At 42.2% G+C, this 20,196-nt stretch overlaps 1 protein-coding gene and 1 long non-coding RNA gene across 2 annotated transcripts in view; one reads left to right on the top strand and one right to left on the bottom strand.

Annotated features, from left to right (window-relative positions):
• Nucleotides 1-20,196, top strand: part of LOC130889316 (uncharacterized) — a 154,701-nt gene that overhangs the window by 58,107 nt on the left and 76,398 nt on the right. The gene's annotated exons all lie outside the window — the stretch shown is intronic.
• On the bottom strand, nt 1,617-13,946 carry LOC130889313 (alcohol dehydrogenase 1). Its single transcript, XM_057792942.1, has 9 exons — nt 13,877-13,946; nt 12,012-12,113; nt 11,334-11,472; nt 9,361-9,448; nt 8,585-8,804; nt 6,454-6,714; nt 4,552-4,687; nt 2,755-2,893; nt 1,617-2,155 (listed from the first exon to the last, which is right to left on the bottom strand). Exons 1-9 carry the CDS (start codon nt 13,892-13,894, stop codon nt 2,131-2,133), a joined length of 1,128 nt encoding a protein of 375 aa, XP_057648925.1. The 5' UTR covers nt 13,895-13,946; the 3' UTR covers nt 1,617-2,130.

Genomic DNA, 20,196 nt, shown 5'->3' with positions numbered 1-20,196 from the left:
AATCCCAGCACTCGGGAGGCAGAGGCAGGCGGATCTCTGTGAGTTCGAGACCAGCCTGGTCTACAAGAGCTAGTTCCAGGACAGGCTCCAAAGCCACAGAGAAACCCTGCCTCGAAAAACCAAAAAAAAAAAACCAAAAAAAAAAAAAAAAAAAAAAGATTCCAACCCCTGTGTACATGTGCTGTGGGATCTTTCACACTTAAGTGGGAATGGGACCTTCGGCTGTGTTATGGGGCAAATGGTGCTAAGATTCCCACCACCATGATAGTATGACATAGGACTGTGTCCCTGCAGGCTGGAGGGGAAGCAAGAGATGGCAATGTAAGAGGATGCAGGGAGCAGGTTGAGATATTTTCCCTGGCTGACAGCCAGGAAGAGAATGGAAGCCTTGGTGTTATACACAGTGAACAAATTCTACCTATGGTCAGTTTCTGCTCAAACTATTTCTGTGATTTCAAATGGAGTTAGCAAGCATCACTGCACTGAAAGAGGCTCCAGAAGGCAAGGCAGACCACTCGATGGAACCTGACACCACAGAGAAACCATTTCTGCCACATCCGGATTCTTTACCCAAAATAGACAGAAGGTTGTGAATGGGTGTGTGCTGTAGCACATTAATCGTGTGCTGCATTTTTCACATGGAAACAAAAAACTCATGTACACCTAAAAAAATGTTTCAAACGATTAAGCTCTTGCAGTTGTCTTTATGTTTCAAGTCTTTGATCTTTATAAACTTAACTTTTATGTGTAAACATGGATAATTAGTGAGAAAAATCTTCAGGGAGCGAGAGTAAGGAGACACAGTTGGAGGTGGGGATGCTCGGGGTTAGGCACTTGGCTCATGGTAAGGCATGTGGTATCTGACAGCACAATGCTACTTGCCAATTCAACTTAAACCAGATAAATGATGAAGGTCTCATATTCAGAGAATTCTACATTCTGGATAAATGTAAAATTATTTATTTCTACTTTGAATAGTCCCATAAGGGGTTTTAAATACAGGATTCATCCAGCAATTTTTAGTTATAAAAATGTAGTCATAGCAGGCGATTGTGGTGCGCACCTTTAATCCAACCAGTCAGGAGGCAGAGGCAGGTGGATGGATTCCTATGAGTTCAAGGCCAGCCTGGTCTACAGAGTGAGTTCCAGGACAGGCTCCAAAGCTAAACAGAGAAACTCTGTCTTGAAAAACCAAACCAAACCAACCAAACAAACAAACAAAAACCAAAAAAGACAAACAAAACAAAAAACCCAAACAAACAAAACAAACCTTCCATTTTCAAGTGAGGCCAGAGATTCCCACCCTCCCCAAAGGACAACCAAGAAGAGCAGACATCAGTCAACTTGGTAATAACAGTCTATCTGCTTCTTAGTTCTGGATTTGGTCAGACAATTCCATTTGAAAAGTCTGTGGGTATTTAATTTAGCAAGTCCATTGCCAAACCTAATTATTACTATGGCTGATTTCTGTGGATGAAGAGTTTACGTCCCTCTAGTTTTTGTCCTGTGGTGTAGGAGCTGCCAAAATCAGACATGCCAAATCTTTCCTGGTAAGCCACTGCCACGTGGCAATATATAGATTAATAGAAATGGGTTAAATCAAGGTGTAAAGTTAGCCAATAAGATGTTCTGAGTCGTGATTTCAGACTTGCTTTTATTTGAGATAACAGTTACATGTTCACTAGCGTGCTGTGGTGTTTGCTCCATGTGCAGACAGCTCATAAAGAAGAAATACAGACAAGGGGAAGTATGGCAGGAAGGCTGAGCACGCAGGCCATCCTGTGTGTAATGGGATAGAAAGAACTCTCTGCTCCACTGAGTTTCAGTGACTGTGGATTCCAGAGAGAAAAGAATACCAGATATCACAAGAGACATTGTCCCCAGTTGGAAAGATGACAGAGGTCAATCAAATCAGAAGGAAGGCTGGGCACCCTGCAGCTCCTCATCTGAGGTGTGGTAGCTCTCACTTGGTGTTGAAAACAGAATCACAGAAAATTCAGTTTCTCGCGGAAAGCTTACATGAGTACTTTATTGGCAGTGTCTCTAAGGAACAACATTAGCGCTGTATGTGGCTGGTCTCGTGATTCACTGGGGTGCAGGGGTCAGGAGTAGGAAGGCATCAGTGTGGTCTCAGAACGTCAGGACAGTCCGGATACTGAAATATGAGATATAAGATGTTGGTTCACATTTCCAGAACTCATGGTCCTTGGAGGATAAATAAGGCATGTGTTATGAGTCTCAGAAAAGCCATTCAGGCTCCCTGTGACTAAGGACAAGTCCATAAATGGGAAATCCTCCTTTTTCTGACCTCTCTAACCTTCTGTCTCTTCAACTCTGAACTCACCAGAACATCTTGATATGACTGCCATTTAGATTTCAGTTAGTTTTCTTAAATACTACTGATCCTGCCTGGCTGGTATAAGAAATGCAGCCGTGGGCAATAACAGACATTTCATACTGGCTGTTTGCCATGCACTTTGTAGAAGCTTTTTAGGCATTGTCTCATTTAAACTCATCCTAAGCAGCGGTACTATGAGGTCCATTTTCATAGGTTGTCTATTTTAGAGACTGTGAAAACTGAGGCTTAGTGTTAAAATGCCCTGGGTCGTACATGTGCGTGCAGAGCCTGAATGGTCACAGAAGTCCCATTTTTGCTCTTATCCCATTTCTCCTTCATTTCTGTTGGCCATTTCCCCTACCGTAAAAATAATCTCTTTCCCCCACCCACCCCATACAAAGAATCTTAAAGCTCACCTCTTTCCAGAGCGAAGCAGCTCAAACGCCTCATTGATTTTCTCAAAAGGTAAAACATGGGTAATTAACGGCTCTAGTGGAAACTTGTTAGCCATAAAATCAGCCACAAGCTTGGGGACAGAATCTTTACTCTTAAAGCCTGAAAGGAGAGAGCAGCACCGTGAGATGCAGCCAGGGTGCAGGCAGGAGAATTAGACAAGAGATCTTCCAAAGAAACCAAGTTCCTAACAGTGCCCAGGCTGCCACCTGAGCAGCAGACGCAGGACTCAGACACCCTCTGCATCGCGTTAATGTCTTATGACATGCGCCTGATGAACAGGGTCCCTGGCTGATGACAGTGGCTTAGTAGATCTTTCCTAGAGAAATCATAGTGCAGATGTTTATAGCCAAAGGAAGGGAGTGTTCCAAACTTCGGCAAACATCACTGCCTTGGGCTCTCTGCGTCCTGTGAGGCATTTTTTGGGTCTACAGAGACACAAGTAAAATGAGCCAGGAAAGCCCTGGCTTGTTTATGGGGAGCAGAGCAGCCTGTCTTGGGATTTCCTGCATTAGTTCTTGCTGTAGAGAGAACAGTGGTTTTCATATTGCCTTCTAATTTCTGTTAAAAAAGGGAAGAAATTCTGAAAAAAAAAAAGTGAGGAATTAGATCCTCAAAGCTGGGGACATAATTCAGGCAATAAAGTTCTTTTTGTTTGATTTTTTTTTGACATTAGATTTTTATTGATTATCTGGGAGTTTTACACAATGCTCCTGATCACACTCACTTCCCAGTCCTTCCACGTCTACCCTGCAACACTTGTGATGTCTCCCAAGGAAAAAATATACCAAGGTCAATTTGTGTTGTCTATGTTCTCACTGGAGCATGGCCGAACTCCCAATGGCCAGCTTCTTAAATAAAACTGAGTCCTTCCTCGCCACCACCCCACCAGTAGCCACCAATTGTGGAGACCCATACTTGAGCATCCTATCATATTTGTTTGTTCTCTCTCTCTCTTTCTCCTTTCCTTCATTTTCTCTTTCTTTCTCCTTCCTTCCTTCCTTCCTTCCTTCCTTCCTTCCTTCCTTCCTTCCTTCCTTCGTTTTTGAGACAAGATTTCTTTTTGTAGCCCTGCCTCTCCTGGAACTAGGTCTTTGACCAGGCTGTCTTTGAACTCTCAGAGATCACCTGCCTCTGCTTCCCAAGTGATAGGATTAGAAGTTTGCACCGCCACCACCTGACCAATACATTTAAAATAATTTATTTTTATTTTAAGTACATTGTTTGGTGTTTTGCTTGTATGTATGTCTGTGTGACGATGTTAGATCATCTTGAACTGGAGTTACAGACAGCTGAGAACTGCCATGTGGGTGCTGGGAATTGATTATGGGTCCTCTTGAAGAGCATCCAATGTTCTTAACCGTAGAGCCATTTCTCCAGCCCCTATCACAATTTCTAAAAGTTCTCTTCAATTGCTTCCTGTCTGACTGTTACTGTAGCGGATGACGTGGGATTAGTGGTAGGGATAGGGGGTGAGGTTGTCAGAGAAGCTGAATTTGATCTCCAGAATATAAACAAAACAAAAACAAAAGTCAGTAACAATAGACAGCTGATTCAGTGCTGACAGATTCCTGAGATTGGCTGACCAGGAAGACTAGCCTGACCATGAACTGCAGGTCAATGTGACCTCCAGTCTCAAACAACAAGGCAAATTGCTCCAGAGTAATGACATCAAATGTTCTCTGATTCCACACATCCACACGTCCACCTTGACACACAAGAACACATACAGAAATTGATCCTTAGCTGTGAATACATACCACCAAATATTGCTCCTTTCCAGGCACGACCCAAGAGCAGCAACATGGGGTTCACAGAGAGGCTTTGGGCATGAGGAGGGACCCCAACAATGACACTTACACCACATGATGCGTGGCTGCTTAACAGGGAAGACATCTGGAATATAAATAATATTTAAAGTGGATATTCTTGTGGTCTACTCATGATATACAGTTTCATGTCATATGAAGATATGTACAGAGAAATTTTTTGTGAAAAGGGGTTTTTGAATGAATTTATGTTCAAGTCCTCCTTATCAACTAATAAAGAAGCAAGTCTCATTGTGAGCCTGTGCAGTCTGGGTCCTCCAAGGAGAATACTGTTTCCTCATCACGTGACTCTCAGGCTGTCTATGCGTAGGTTCACTCGCTGTCATTGTCCATTAACTACAGTTTTGAAGTTCGCACTCTGAGACAGAATTTTGATGGTGAAGATGTAATGATGACAGCATCAAAAGTTGTCTCTTATCTATTTGTCAACCTCCCTTTATAATACATCCCTACTGTGGGGCTTAGATCAAGAACGGGCAAGTTTTCAGTGGCTGTGAATCCGGTGTGTGCATTGGTTTTACATTATTCTGTTATCTGTAGACATCCAGGAACTTTTCACCTTTCAATTGTTTTATTTAAATTATGTAGTAAAAGATGATTTATAATCTTCAAAGATACATGATGCCCGGTCTTTTGATTTTGAAATATGACATTTAGAAAACCAGATGTCCTCAGAACACATGGGTATCAGACTTTTGGATCTTCAAATCCACTGACAACCAAGGCTCATGAGCAAACAGGGAGACTGTCTAGTGTATCACAGAAGAGCTATGGCCATGGGGAAACCAGAACACTGAACGTTGAAGGCTCCCCATCCACAGAGGCGACGCTAGCCTCTCTTGACATCTAGTCTCAGTTCAAGGATGAGAAGAATGTCACTCTCAGGACACCATTCCCATTCTCTATTACCAGCTCTGCTAAGGCTTTCTGGAGGACCTCAGTAATGGTGATTCTGTAGGTCTCTGGGGATGCTTCTCTAAAATGCCAGAGGTCTTAGGTTGGCTGATATGTGCTGGAGAAATGTTCTTTAGCCACGCATGGTGTTTGCAACTATTTGAAAGTAATATCACGTGTATTTCAAACACACAAGCACTGTAGGCTTGGCAATAGCCTTTCTTATCATTATCCCCAGCTGACCTTAATTGAGCGCTTACCACATGGCAGCTGGCTCCATGGTAAGTGTTGTACATTCACTATGTAATGTATTGCATAAACAACCCCACAAAACATGTATCTCTTAAATTTAGATGATATGGCAGAATCTGTGAATTCTATTTTAAAAAGTATTTCCTGCAACATGTAAAACTAGATGTTTGTGGGTGCCCCTCACTGTGCCGTCTCTGTCATGAGGATATGGTGACCTAGTAAAGCAACCGCTTCTCTACATGTTTTATCCTAAGAATTAATACGTCGACATATTATTCATTAGTCCTGTTGGCCATATAATGAAACTTGAAATACTTTTCAGAAAATTTCATTTAGAATATTATATAATCATAAGAATGTGGAAGAAAATAATATTTGTCCATTTAAAAACAGAAGTTTCATTTAAATTTGCTTGATGAGTTGATTTTTTTTACTAAAAATCAGTAAGACAGTTTATAATACCTCAATGAAAAGCTTTCCTGTATTAATGGAGGTTTATTACTTGAGACTAGTTTGTAGATTGAAAAAAACAAATGTTTATCACTATACTGAAGTAATCAATATGAGGAGGAAACTGGAGATGGAATATTACCATCTAAAATAGTTTTCTGGATGAGATTTCTTTATTGCTGTCTGGAGCACATTATGGATGGCAGGACAGATCTCAAGGCATGCCACAATACCTACCATGGTGTCAAGGCGACCGATTACTTCAAAGGAGAAGTCCACCCCTCCATCGGTCATCTCCTGGAGTACTTCGTGGATGGGTTTGCTGTAGTCTAGAGGGTTGATGCACTCAGTTGCACCCAATTCTTTGGCCTTCTTAAACTTGTCTTTGTTGATGTCCACAGCGATGATCCTGGCTGCTCCAGCTGTTTTACAGCCAATGATGACAGACAGACCAACACCTCCAAGGCCAAACACAGCACAGGTGGAGCCTGGGGTCACCTATGGTTGTAGAAAATACAAAAGATGGACCAAAGAGTGATTGCTAGGCAGTGCTCCATGCTGCACAAAGTACCTTTCTTTGTCCTCTGTCATGGCCTCTGAGATGTCATTCCACCTTCTTCCAAAACCTCTTCTGGCTATAGCTGCCCAAAGGGGTACAACAGTGGTTCTCAAAATTTGCTCTATATTAGATGTATCTGGAGAGTTATTAGTTTTGTTCATCTCAGGATCCAGTAACAGCCTCAACCAGTTAACTGAAATCACTGCAGGTAGAACCCCATTCAAATTCAGTGGGAAACCTTAGTGAGACCAGCTGTACTGATGACCATTGAACTTGACATAGAAATGACTTACACCTTCAAGGGCTACAAAGTGACATCTTACACATACACACAATCAATTTTTATAAGTGAAACAAATGATCATGGTTACTCCAGGAGACTGCAGGTAGTCCAACCACCCTTCCATCATTAACTCCTTGGTTCACTATCGTTCAGGAGTCACAACCAGGGTAACTGGAGCAGAAGTCATCTGGGAAGTACTGACAAGTCATCCCTGGCTTAAAAGGAAAGTGGACAGGAAACTTTAAGAAAATACATCAAGAGACCAATGTTGTCTTTGTGAGACTTTAAGCCTGACATTATAAAGAAGCAAATTAAAAAATACTGAAACAAAAACTTGTCTGTATTTTAATAACAATGATTGAAATCCTTGATCACAAGTACCCATGGCTTGTGAGGCTCACTCAGTCCTCCTGTTGAAACAGATGAGCAACTGCACAAGGAGTAACTACATTTAGAGTTGAAGCTAATGAAATACATATAGAATGTAATTATTGAACAAATGTATTTACTTTCTCTTAACTCAGTAAGAACATCAATTTCATCTCTAATAAAGGTGAATTTTCTTCAGTGTTCAAATTCCTTTTGGATATTTTATTCCCATTAATATTTTAATCTACACCATCAACCTGTGAAGATGATGTGGGAGAATCCTAGAGTCATAGACTGATTTTTAAAGGATCTACTAACAAACTTGCTCAGGAAATACTAGGTCACATACTGTTGAGGTGAGCTAAAGGAGCTGTCTCTAATGCGATGTGCACACACTAAGAGACAGAAGCTGTAGGAAACGTAGACCTCTAACACAACCGAGGTTTAAATTTTCTGGGAAAATGTTGCTGATAAGGTTTGTTCTCAATCCTAATAATGAAAGGAGACAACCCTGGCCCACATCTGGCCTTTATCAGAGCTCACATTCATCGAGATGCTCTTGCAAAGAACATCAGGCAGCTCAGAGGGGCTGCTCTGGTCCACCACCGTTAAGTCCCGGTTCATCACTAAACCTTGGTTTTCTTTTCAGGAAATTTCCACCACGCAGGCAGGTTGGCTCTCGGTAGCAGTGCTGGTCTTTTTAAAAACACTGGTAACAGCATTTGTGCTGTGCAGATCTTCCTACTTTGGCTTACTTTAGAGATAACAGTGATGACATCTCCACTTTAAAATCTTCCATTTGTCCCAAATGGCCAAGCTTGCCAGTTTCACACTCTTTGAAACATGTTTTATTGCTCAAGTGTATCTTGGGACTGGGACATAACAGAGCTTTACAGACAACAGCAAATGCAAAGTGTTAGAGCTGCGGATCTACATAAGTTTCAAAGAATTTCTATGAGAGGCCAGTTTCTTTGGGAACTAGGCAGAACTGGATGCATATTATTATAGAGCTTTTCTTTGTGTGGAGGGAATTCTCACTGGAGTTGGACAGACTTATCTTTTCTACAAAAACACTCTCTGACACCTGTGAGCAATTTCTTCCCTTTGGTCCCAACAATATGCACGTAGCTTGGACCATAGGCCACTGTCCATCTTACCTTGGCAACTTTGACAGCAGAGCCATAGCCAGTTGAGAACCCGCAGCCGATGAGGCAGACTTTGTCCAGGGGTGAAGCCGCATCGATTTTAGCCACTGCCATCTCATCTACCACGGTGTACTGGGAGAAGGTGCTGGTGCTGATGAAGTTGTGGATTGGTTTCCCCTTGCAGGTGAACCTACTGGTGCCATCAAGCAAAGTCCCCCGAGGCTGTGACAAACTGGCCAGTGAAACAAGCAACAAAGGACATGAGACAGAGGAAAACCAGTGTGCACCCTAATTGTGCAAGAGGACAATAAGAAACCAGTGTACAATGTAATTGTGCAAGAAGACAATGAAAAACCAGTGTGCAACCTAATTGTGCAAGAAGACAATAAGAAACCAGTGTGTAATGTAATTGTGCAAGAAGACAATGAGAAACCAGTGTGTAACCTAATTGTTCAAGAAGACAATAAGAAACCAGTGTACAATGTAATTGTGCAAGAAGACAATGAGAAACCAGTGTGCAACCTAATTGTGCAAGAAGACAATGAAAAACCAGTGTGTAATGCAATTGTGCAAGAAGACAATGAGAAACCAGTGTGTAACCTAATTGTTCAAGAAGACAATAAGAAACCAGTGTACAATGTAATTGTGCAAGAAGACAATGAGAAACCAGTGTGCAACCTAATTGTGCAAGAAGACAATGAAAAACCAGTGTGTAATGCAATTGTGCAAGAAGACAATGAGAAACCAGTGTGCAACCTAATTGTGCAAGAAGACAGTGAGAAACCTACTCATTCTTCATACAGAAGTTACTCTCCGGGTGCTTGCAGATCCTGCATTTTCCACACTGGGGAGAAAAGAGCGGGATGACTTTATCACCTGGAGGGGAACAAGACAATGACTTAATGTCTACCCCGTAATTAACAAGGCAAGAACATGAAGCTTTCATGTAGGGATGTTTGCCCTAGAAAGGTTCCTAAGAGACAGGGCCCAGCTGCACTATGTCATGCATGGGTCATTGCTCTTCATCCAGGTTTCTGTGTGTCTGAAGTTTCCTGAAATAAAAGAGAAATGTAAAAACAGCTACATCTACTGATCAGCAGTCAACTTTCATTGTGTGCCTCAGTTGTTCTTGGGGGCTTTGCACGTATTAGCCTAGTCAACCCTTAGATATACTCACTGATAAGTAGAAGTATATACTTTAGTTGTAATGAGTTGCTAAGTTCCCATGAGAAGTTGGAGTTACCTGATTATTATATAATTATTATAATAATACACAAACCAAATACAACACAGGGAATATTGTACAATAAAAATAAAACCAAAAATTAAACTTGGTCATAATGTAAAATTTAAATGAGGATTTTAGTAGCTAGTTTTTTACTTTTAAAAATATTTCTATTATTTTTACGTGCATGTCCAAGTATCCATGTGTGTATGCTTTTGTGTGGGTGCCCTTGAAAGCCAGCAGAGGGCACTGGGTCCCGAGCAGCTGGAGTTACAGGGGGCTGTCAACTGTCTAATGGGATGACTTAACCCACTGAGTTCCTTCTCCATCACCCAGGTTTTGGTTTTTCAAAGTGATTGTGCTTCTCTTATTATGAAACAAATGCTTTAAGAATAATCTTCGTTATTTTTGAGGACGCAGACTGAAATGTGACAGAGAAGTGACGACTTGCTCTGGACATCTCAGTCCTTAACAATGAGTTAGAGATTTCCCCTGAGAAAGAAAAGGCGAAATATTTTTTTAAATAATTGTTTATGAATTATCAATTTTTTTCTGCTATAGAGAAAGCATCCTGAGAAGTAAAGGTGTTGTTTTACTGTTAGTTTTTTCCCAAATAAAGAAAACAGCAAAGCTTAACTCCAGCCAGACAAGTTCTTTTTTTTATTTTCTGGTTATTTGGAATGTGAGAAATGTCGCACTCTACTGGCTAAAATATCATTTTGGAGATGAACATAATTTTGTTTTTAAATCACATGTGCTACCTATGTTATTGTACAAATCAATGACCTGATCACTATGCTTCACAGATAAAATGAATGTATGATGACACCACGGAAAAATTATTTTTACTCAACCTTTACCTATGAATACAAACAGCAGTGTTAAAATAAAAGCATGGATAAAGTAATAAGGAATGTGCCACCCACCATCTCGAGCCCCAATTAGTGATAATAAAATAGTGTTTGTGTTTGGAGGCCTTTGGCCATGTTTTTCCCGCTGGAGTTTCCTCTTATCTTGTATTATGTTTCTATATTAAAGAAGGAAGAGCATATAGTGAAGAGGAAGCCATCATTTGGATGCAATGCAGTTTAACCTACGGCATCCTACAGGAGAGGCATCCTGAAGCCAGGCGAGCAGTCGGGTCTCTGAACTCAGCACAGAGCAGCTTCCCTACATCTAGGCACTCAGAACCTGGACCTGCAGGTCTTGCCTCTGCCCCATTTGTAGGTCTACTTGGATCCTGAAAAATCCCCAGTGCTCAGCGACACTGAAGTGGAAGTTAGCAGACTGTGAACTCTGAAGGTCACAGTGGAGACTCTAACTCGGTGCCTGACATATTGACAATAAAAAATAGATATAGAAAGATAAAAGACATGATTGGATGCCACAAGACTGAGGCATGCAGGGAGGAAGGGGTGGAAACCCTGTGACCTTGTGCCAGATTTTAAGTCTCCTACTCCTGGGCTTCCTATTTTGAGAGGGAAGCTCTTGGGAACAAGGCCAAAGCACAAACCCTGAGGGTAAAGAATTCTGTACCTGGTTTGACAGAAGTCACCCCTTCTCCAACGCTCTCCACAATACCAGCTCCCTCGTGGCCTAGAACTGCAGGAAGTGGTGTACTCAGGCTTCCGTTAATCACGTGATCATCAGAGCGGCAGACCCCCGTGGCCACCATCTACAGATGAGAGATCGATTTCACTCAGCCAAGATAGCGACTGTGGAGGTTTAGCACACCTATTCTGAAATGGGGCTTCTCAGGAGCTTGCTAACAACCCCTATTGCTTCCAGATTCGATTTAGGGCCAAGTTTTCCTGTGCCTTCATCTCTTCTCCCAATTAAACAGCTTAAGTGGTAATGATCATCCTATGAATTAAGTCACCCCCAAAATGTAGTTTATACAATATATAAAAATGGATGCTATGTTATGGAAAAAGAGACAGGAAATGAGCACCAAGAAATTATCTAATATTAATTGCTTTTGGACTCAAGATGTTTAGCACTTTACAAACACTTAAACATTTTTAAAAGTTTTCAGGGATTATGTTAAACTTCAAACTGGCAGCAGCTGATGTCAACAGCTAGGCTCAGCAACAGGCTCATTCATTATTGGGGTGAGCATATGAAACGGGATGTTAATGGACAGTTGGATGCATCTATGTAGTATTTTCTGAGTTTTTCAAACCTAATATAATAGAAGGTAGAAAGGGACTTTACCTTAATGCGGACTTCATGGGCCTTGGGGGGTGCGACTTCTATGTCCTCGATGGAGAAGGGCTTCTTGGTCTCCCACAGCACAGCTGCTTTGCACTTGATGACCTGGAAGAGGAAGGGTTACTGCAGCTCCGAGGGGGTCACCGCAATTGTGTCCCTCTATTTCCTATGCACAGCGTCTGTCCCCAGGACGGCCACCCATTGTTACATAGAAATGGACACTTCTCATTTACAAGGAGTCAAAACACCCTTAGAAATATGTGACACCATAGTAGAAGGTCAGGAAGAGAAAGGTCACACATCAGGGATGAATTGGTGTGTGCGCTTTCAGGCCACGCTTGTACCCTTTTGTTTCCTGATAGTCACTGGTACTGTAGTAAAAGAGGTTGTTTGACTAAAAACATTTGACATATGTTTAATTCTAAATTATAATTATTAATATGTTTTTGAAGTGATTGGGAGCAGAACCTGGAACTTTGTGCGTTCTGGGCAAGTACACTGTCTCAGAGTAAACCCCAGGCTTTGGATTTCTGAGACACAGTCTGAGAAGCAGCCCAGGCTGGCCTTGAACTAGGAACCTTTCTGTTTTGGCCTTCCTAGCGCTGAGATTTCAGAGATGGTCTATCATACCTGCTACATTGTTATTTTGCTATTGTAGGCAGTATAACCTCAAGCCTATGATCAACATAGCCTCTTACTGACCCTGCACCTAAGGCCCTGGATTCTCTAGTCCCTCAACTCTTGTTAGGTTGATAGGACTGGGTTTCCATTTATGCTGCATGAATTAAGTCTTTCTTTTAACTTTTTCAGTCATTCTTTATCCTAACCACTTTTCCTTGAAATGTGATATGCCATCCTAAAATGACCAGGAGTGAAAGAAAATAAAGTGAATTGGAACAGAACTACTGGCGACTGCCCCTTCTGTGCCGATTCTCCACCCCCTTTTCTATACCGAGTCAGGCCACACTGGGGACGCAGACGTCTCCAACCCCCTGTTCTCACTGTGAGCTGTTGGACCTTTGACCCACTCCCCAAAAAAACAGCCTCTGTGCCAACACAAACACAGGCATTATAATTAGGCAATTGGATAGCACAAATCAGTTATTTATGCCGAATGACTGCTTGCGTTTCTCAGTACCATACAGAGGCTGAACAAGGAAGGTAACTTTTTGGAAATCTCAGTAGTATATGTGTGTATTATCAGGTATTCTCAGTGTTAGCAAGTGATTCAGTTTTTCTCAGAATTAATTGTATGTAAGATGTGGATTTTTTTTTAAAGAGAGGAGAGAAAGTTCTATAGAGCTTCTAGAGATTTTAGGAACTGTGCAGCAATGAACCCCCCCCCCCAAAATCCCAGCATGCATGGGAATGTAATCTTACCGTGGATGATCCTAAAGTTTTGAAATCAATCTACCGCTTGTCAGAAATTTTAGCAAAGTTTAACGGGACAGTTCTACTAAGTTCCTGAGTCCAATTGCTCATAAGAAACTCCTGTCAGGCTTTTCTCTTTTCATAAGAGAGCTGTGATTCCAAAGAACAGCCCACTAAGGTATCTCGATGTAAACACAGACTTATCTGCAGAAGATCTCTTTAAAACTTTCTGTTTACAAGGTAGTCACAGTTGCTCAAAATGAATTGCCTGTGCTACAGCGTTAGTGAGGAAGTGATGACGGCCCCAAATCTAGAGTCTGTGTGCTCTTGTTAAAGGTATTTAGCAGCAGCCGGGCTGCACAGTCGTCCAGTGCACACCCTGTGCTATAGCACACATCACACATTGACTTTCAGTGCACGTCATTTCTAAGTTAGAAGTCAGCATCTTTTAGAAAGTTAGTGAGAATATATTCCCAACAGCAAGATCTTTTTCTTACTTTTCCAGCTGTGCTCATGCTGACTGTCCTTGCTGCTGGCAGGAGATTGATGGGTCCCTGTAGGTTCTTCCCTCCTGCAGTGCACTGGGCTAAGGCTGCACACAGATATTGTGAGCTGGGGTGTCAGCTGATGCCACACGTGATCTGGCCATTTATGACACGCCCATCAGTTTATCCTCACTGCATGTTAAGTGAAAACAAAGGGCACTGAACTGTTAAGGAAAACTCGTTCTGGGGATGTGATTTTGGGGATATTCTGCTTTCATTAGGTTCCACACCCCCTTTTGCATCTATCTCTCCTCTCCCAGTTCTCTCTTCCCCTGTCTCAGCTGCACTTTCCCCTTTCTCAGACAGGTTAGAAGTCTGCTTTCCTTTGCTAGGGAAAACAGTAACTTAAAGTCTACATGGAGGATAGTAAGGGGGACAGGGGACAAAGCAGGGCAGATGGGGTGGACGGACAGAGCCTCAGGGAGGAAGGGTTGGTGTCCTTTCCACTTCAAAGCAGAGAGGCACCCTCAGCCACAGCAAAGGTGCTGAGATTCCTGGTACATCTGCAGCACACACTACTGGTCAACATTGACCAAGGACCTGAGGGGAAGCATGGAGCTGGTCCAGAGGGTGGCAGTCATGAGTAAGAGACAGACTCCACTCCTGTCAGGAGACAATGCCTACAACATGCCCTATCCCTTCTCCTGAGAAATCTTGGTCATATCTCCTTGCTCTTTGCGTGGTCTCCTCTGTTAGATAAGGATGTTAGAGTGTAACGTCAGCGACTGTGGGGAAAGAGTAGAACAGTGCGCACATGTGCTGATCATGGAGCCACGTGGGTAGGGGCAGCTCAGTGAGTTGCAGCCACAACTGGAATGCATGAAGACGAGCTCAGAGTATAGAGGAGGAGAAAGGCAGAGAGTGTGCAGTCAGCTATGCAGTAAGCGCTAGGAGACAGCTGTTCTCACGGAGGACTCAGGAGACTTTAGAGTTGCACTTGAGTTGGTCTAAAGAATGAATGTTTTGTCAAATGGGCCAAAAGTCCCTTAATTCATGTCCTTTGTCCTTTGTTTAATGTCATAAGTTTGGGTGCGAGAACATGCATTTGATTTTTATTGAGTATTGTGTTTGCTACCAATGTTAGTGGATCAGAGTACATATCACTCCTTAAGTAAGCAAGCGGGCAATATATATACATAAGCGTATACTTTAAATTTCTCTATGGTTGTCAAAGGAACAATAATGTTGTCCATGTCCAATTTTAATTATGCTGGTGTAGACAGCTAATTAGAGGTCACATGATCAAATCAGGCACCTCTTCCAGAGAATGGCTGTCACCCTCCCACCTATCTTTGTTTACAATGGTCTGGATAGGAGTCAGGTGTCCCACTAGGTCCAAAGTCCAATACCTTTAAGAGTCCTACGAGAGTCCTCTCTGTTCACTGTCAAGGAAGGGCACAGTTTTTCTATGAAGCCCAGATGTGTAAGAAGCTAATGGATGTTTATTATGCTCTTACAACCCTAGTGGGAGTTCTTCCTACATTATTACATGATCTTAAGAGCAGCACGATGAGAAAGGTTTTCTTAGTCAGTATTACAGGTGAGGTAAGAGAAGTATAAAGATTCCCCAATGCCCTTTCTAAGACAGCAAGAATGGAACTGTAGGCGGGCAGGCTGGTGTTATGGAGTTTTCTGGTGTGGCCACGCAGGCAGATCACTATATCATCAAAGGACACAGGATTTTGAACTTGTATTTTAACAACGTATCTTAGGGATCATTCATATTTTCTCCCTCCTTATTTTCCTCCTTCCCTCCCTCCCCCTCCCCTCTTCTTCTCTCCTTCCTTCCCTGCCTCCCTTACCCCTTCCCTCCCTCTATCTCTGATCATTGTTGGTAATTCTTCTGTCTTAGACTAGACTCTGTCACTCATGTGGACCAGGTGCCCAATTTGGGTTTCATGTCAATTTCTGACACCTTCAAGTATATCAAGAGGACTGAAATGTCTTGAGGCTGGACACCCATACTGTCTTGCAAGGTGCCATAAGGTGGTAATCAGTCCTGCCAGGACCTTAACACACAGCTCCCTAATTAAGAGACACATACCCTCTGTACTGCCAAGAAGACTTGGGGCAGTCCAAAGTTCATTCAACTCTTTACCCACAAAGGTAGCCTCCATATTTTGTAAAGTCTAAGGGGAAAAAAACATGCAGATGTCCTGAAATTCGTATGTCATTCTATTAAACTTCAGACTTTTTTAGATCAAAGATTTTGTCAAAGTATCTGTGATTAATATTTACTTAACCGATATTTGGGAAAGAGAACATCATTTATTTACACTTTGTGTGTGTGTAAAGAATCAAGTAGCCTTCAACTGCTGCCAGCAACAAAAAAATCTACTTTCTGGGTTAATGTTCTTAAGACAAACCCAACACTAGATACCAAGAATTTGCACAACATTTTACTTTGACCCTGAAGCCAAAGCTTGTCAGAGAGTGGCTGTGATCTTTCTTTCCCAAGGTTAGAATGTATCACCAGTTTGGATCCTGATTTTGATGTAAACAACATGAAGAGAGTGTTGGCAATATTTATCCAGAGACCTTGCTGTTCAAGGTCTTAGAAATAATCTCATAGTTGATAAATAGCAGAGTGTTTAGCACATGTGTGGTGGATTCTGTAGATCATGCAGCAAAGCTTTATGCACACCGTCCTCTTGAAGGTGGTGCAGAAACAGAAGCACAATAGGATACGGGTACCATACTGCAGACGACCCCAGGGACTTAGTAATACAGAATCAGAACACTGTAAATACGTAGTAACTTAAGAATAAATGGTGATTTTTTTTCATAGCATAGTGCTATTTCTCTTGACTGTTATATTATATCCCCCATCACAGATAAAGTTTACCAGGAGTCTGTTTGGCTGTTTTACTCAGCTACTCAGTTCCTGGGTGAATGGTGTTTTATGCAGAAAGGCCTTGCCTGGGTCTGTATTTAATAGTGTTTTCCCATGGGTTTTTCCACTATTTTCAATGTTTTCAGGGTCTTATTAAGACCTTCGACCCATCTAGAATTGATTTTTATATAAAAAAGAAGATGGGGAATGTGGCTTGATTCTGCATATGGTCATATGTTTCTCCAAGAAACATTTGTTGGAGGCTGGCTTTTCATTTTGTTTTGTTTTCCAGTGTTTGTTTTTAGTACCTTTGTTAAAATTCAGTTCATTGTAACCAAGTGACTGTAAAAATCACACAGATCTCTCCTCAATGGATGTAATAGTTCATCCTGAAGCCAAATATTAGTATTTGCATAGCCTGGGAGTACAGATATAGGTTACCCCAAATGCTATGTCCCAACATAGTAGAACTTTTGTGAAGTTGTCATGGAAACAGAACTAAGTGTAAATAAATTAAGATACTTTGCAAATACTTTGGTCAGGGTTGGACAGTCAGATGGGCTAAAACGGGGTGGTAGAATGTCTGGGCCTCAGGGGTGAGCTTATCAAGTTCTAAGGTTTTGGGTTGATGGAGGAGAGGTCTGTTTGTACATTCCAAAGGGATTTTCCTACTAGTCACAATGATGATGCAGATTCAGGTGGGCAATAAATGGACGTCTGAAGGGCTAAGATAGCCCAGGATACTTTGCCTCTGGACCTGAAGTGTTCCAGCCTCTCCACAATCACTAAAATCAGAATCAGTTAACTAGCTTCTGTAGAATACTCAATGTAGGCTTGGTTTCCTTGGAGGAACTATGGTTCCCACCCCCCTAGTTTGATTTACAGTCTTGTTCTCTATTCTGCTGATCTAGGGGTCTGTTTTGTGCTACCACCATGTTGTTTTGTTACTAGGGCTCTGGGGCCTGCATGCAAACCAAGCACGGCTGTACCTTGGGCATTCTCCTCACCCAGGACTCTGGTAAGGCAGGATGGATTTTGCTTGCTCATTAGTTTTAGAGACAGTTTTCCAGTTCTGTGAAGAATGCCATAGAATCTCGATGGGCTTGCTGGTGAGTTGGAGACTGTGCAAGGCTATTTTTATTTGTCCCCAAATCATTGAAATTTCAGCCTATTATTTTTCATTTTCCTTTTTTTTTTTTGTTGCCTGACTGTGCTGACTCAGAGTTAGTCCTTAGGGCCTGACGTCCTCCCCACTGCTTGCTCTGTGGAAGCTCTCAACTGATGTTTTAAAAAGTACACACATGGAGGCCAGAGGACCAGTCTGGAGGGAACCTCTCTCCTCCTTCCTGTGAGGATCCCAGGCTTCTTGCCTGCTGAGCCAACTCACTGAGTGTCTAAAATTGGATTTACTGATCATTTCATTTACAAGGTTTTTGGTTGTTCTTTTTCGAATCTCTAGCTCCTTACCAAATTCTTTCATTCCTTAATTCCTTAATTGTATTTCATAATTTATCCACCTGCTTATTTGTATAATTCCTGATCATTGGTTCCTTTTTCAATTGTCTTTTTTAATTTTTTCTAAAATAGTATTTTTATTGGGAATTTACATAATGCACCCAAATCACACTCATTCCCATTCTTCCCACCCCCGTGTTAGCTTCCCCAAAACAAAACAAAACACCAAGTAAAATTTGTGTTGTCCATATACACAAGCAAGCTCCCAGTGGCCTACCCAGTACAGACAACTTTCCTCCCTCCAAACCCCAAGCTCTGCCTGAAGCCATCAACTGTGAAGAGCTACCCTTCAGTGTTGTGTGATACTTTGACTGTATTCTGACAAATAAAGATTGCTTGGAGTCAGAGGTTGGAGCCAGACACTAGTTGACCTAAATTAATCATAGATGTTTGGAGGATTGTAGACAGAGAGGAGACAGGAAGAAGTAAGGCGGGGCAGAGAGAGTCTGTAGGTCCTTTTGGATGGAGGAAAGGAAGAAGTAGGAGGCAACTGCTGCCTGCTTCTCTAATCTTTCATGTTCTTTCTGATATCTGACTCTGAGCTTTTATTGACAAAGATTAATTAGATTAACATGTCATCTGGCATCCAACCTTTGGGGTGTGATTTCCCAAGATGGTTGCTTGCCTGTGGCTTTGCAGCCACCAGCATCCACTGGAGCTGCATCACGTGAATTTTCCTTCCCTCCCTGAACCCCCTGAGTGACTTTAGTATTCCCTGTAGCAGTCCTTCTTCAGTAGTCTCCATAAACATCAAACACCACAGCGCCTGGGCTCTGAATACCCCGGAGTTGTTCCCTCACCCAGGGCCGGCTCTGCCTTCAGTACCGTCTGCTCTCATGCTCCCTGCCCTTCACAGTGCTGCTGTTGCCCATTTCCCTGTATCTGCCTTTCAGGTGGTCTCCTTCTCTCTGTGGATTGTGCACTTCCCCCATGCCCCCTCCTCAGGCTGTCGCCACACTAGAAGACCCCCCTGGACACCTGCTCAGGCAACTGTCACATAGTCCCAGCTCACAGCTATGCATCATCTGCAGTGCCTGTTCTCAGCCAGGCCGTGCATTGCCTGTGTTCTCAGCCCAGACCCTGCTACACGCTGACAGCCTTACCCTTCAGTGTCATCGTCAGCAGACTTGGTGAAACAACTCGGAATTCTTAAAGGGGGAGGAGGAGGAGGAGAGAGAGAGAGAGAGAGAGAGAGAGAGAGAGAGAGAGAGAGAGAGAGAGACTTTTTTCCAAAGTTAAAAAAGGGGAAACTATATTATGATAAAGGAGGTTAGATCTCTGCATGATTCTACAATGATGGTTTGAAATTCAAACAATTAAATGATAGGGTAATTACTTGGGATTCACGTGACGTCTATTATAATCATTATTGATTTGGTAATTCTTGTTTTATTTCTAAAAGCATTGGTTGACAGCAGTGCCATCTGTGAGAAACTGACTGATAAGTACAGGCCTTCAAAAAAAACTCACTGAAACAGAAAATAGAGGGCTGGAGAGATGGCTCAGCGGTTAAGAGCACTGCTTGTTCTTTCAAAGGTCCTGAGTTCAGTTCCCAGCAACCACATCGTGGCTCACAGCCATCTGTAGTGAGATCAGGTGCCCTCTTCTGGCCTGCAGGCATACATGCAGAGAGACTATTGAGAATACTGTATACTAAATAAATTAATCTTTTAAAAAAAACAGATAAGAGAGATATGCAGATACTCACAGGGGGGTTTAAAGGAGAACCAACCAATTGTACTTTGAAATTTGATAGTAGATTCCAAGGTTATCAAGTAGCCAGCCTTAATTTATCCAGTCACCAACATGAACAACCACCAAATGACAGGTGTCCCCAAGGCTATGGAAGAGCTCACTAAACACTTGTGGAAATATCAGTTCCTTAAATCTTCTCAAATCCAGTGAGTTCTCCCATAGCCTAAGA

Source organism: Chionomys nivalis, chromosome 18 (genome assembly GCF_950005125.1).
Source record: "Chionomys nivalis chromosome 18, mChiNiv1.1, whole genome shotgun sequence".
NCBI classification, from domain to species: domain Eukaryota; kingdom Metazoa; phylum Chordata; class Mammalia; order Rodentia; family Cricetidae; genus Chionomys; species Chionomys nivalis.
The sequence above is the reverse complement of the archived record's forward strand: the minus strand, read 5'-3'. Positions and strand labels throughout refer to the sequence as shown.

Bases quoted from the DNA above. Each gene is read 5' to 3' on its own strand.
- LOC130889313 (XM_057792942.1), bottom strand. The intron at 11,473-12,011 runs GTAAAGTCCCTT...TCTCATCTGTAG, and splicing joins CCCATGAAGTCCGCATTAAG to ATGGTGGCCACGGGGGTCTG. The intron at 9,449-11,333 runs GTACAGAATTCT...GTTCCCCTCCAG, and splicing joins GGTGACTTCTGTCAAACCAG to GTGATAAAGTCATCCCGCTC.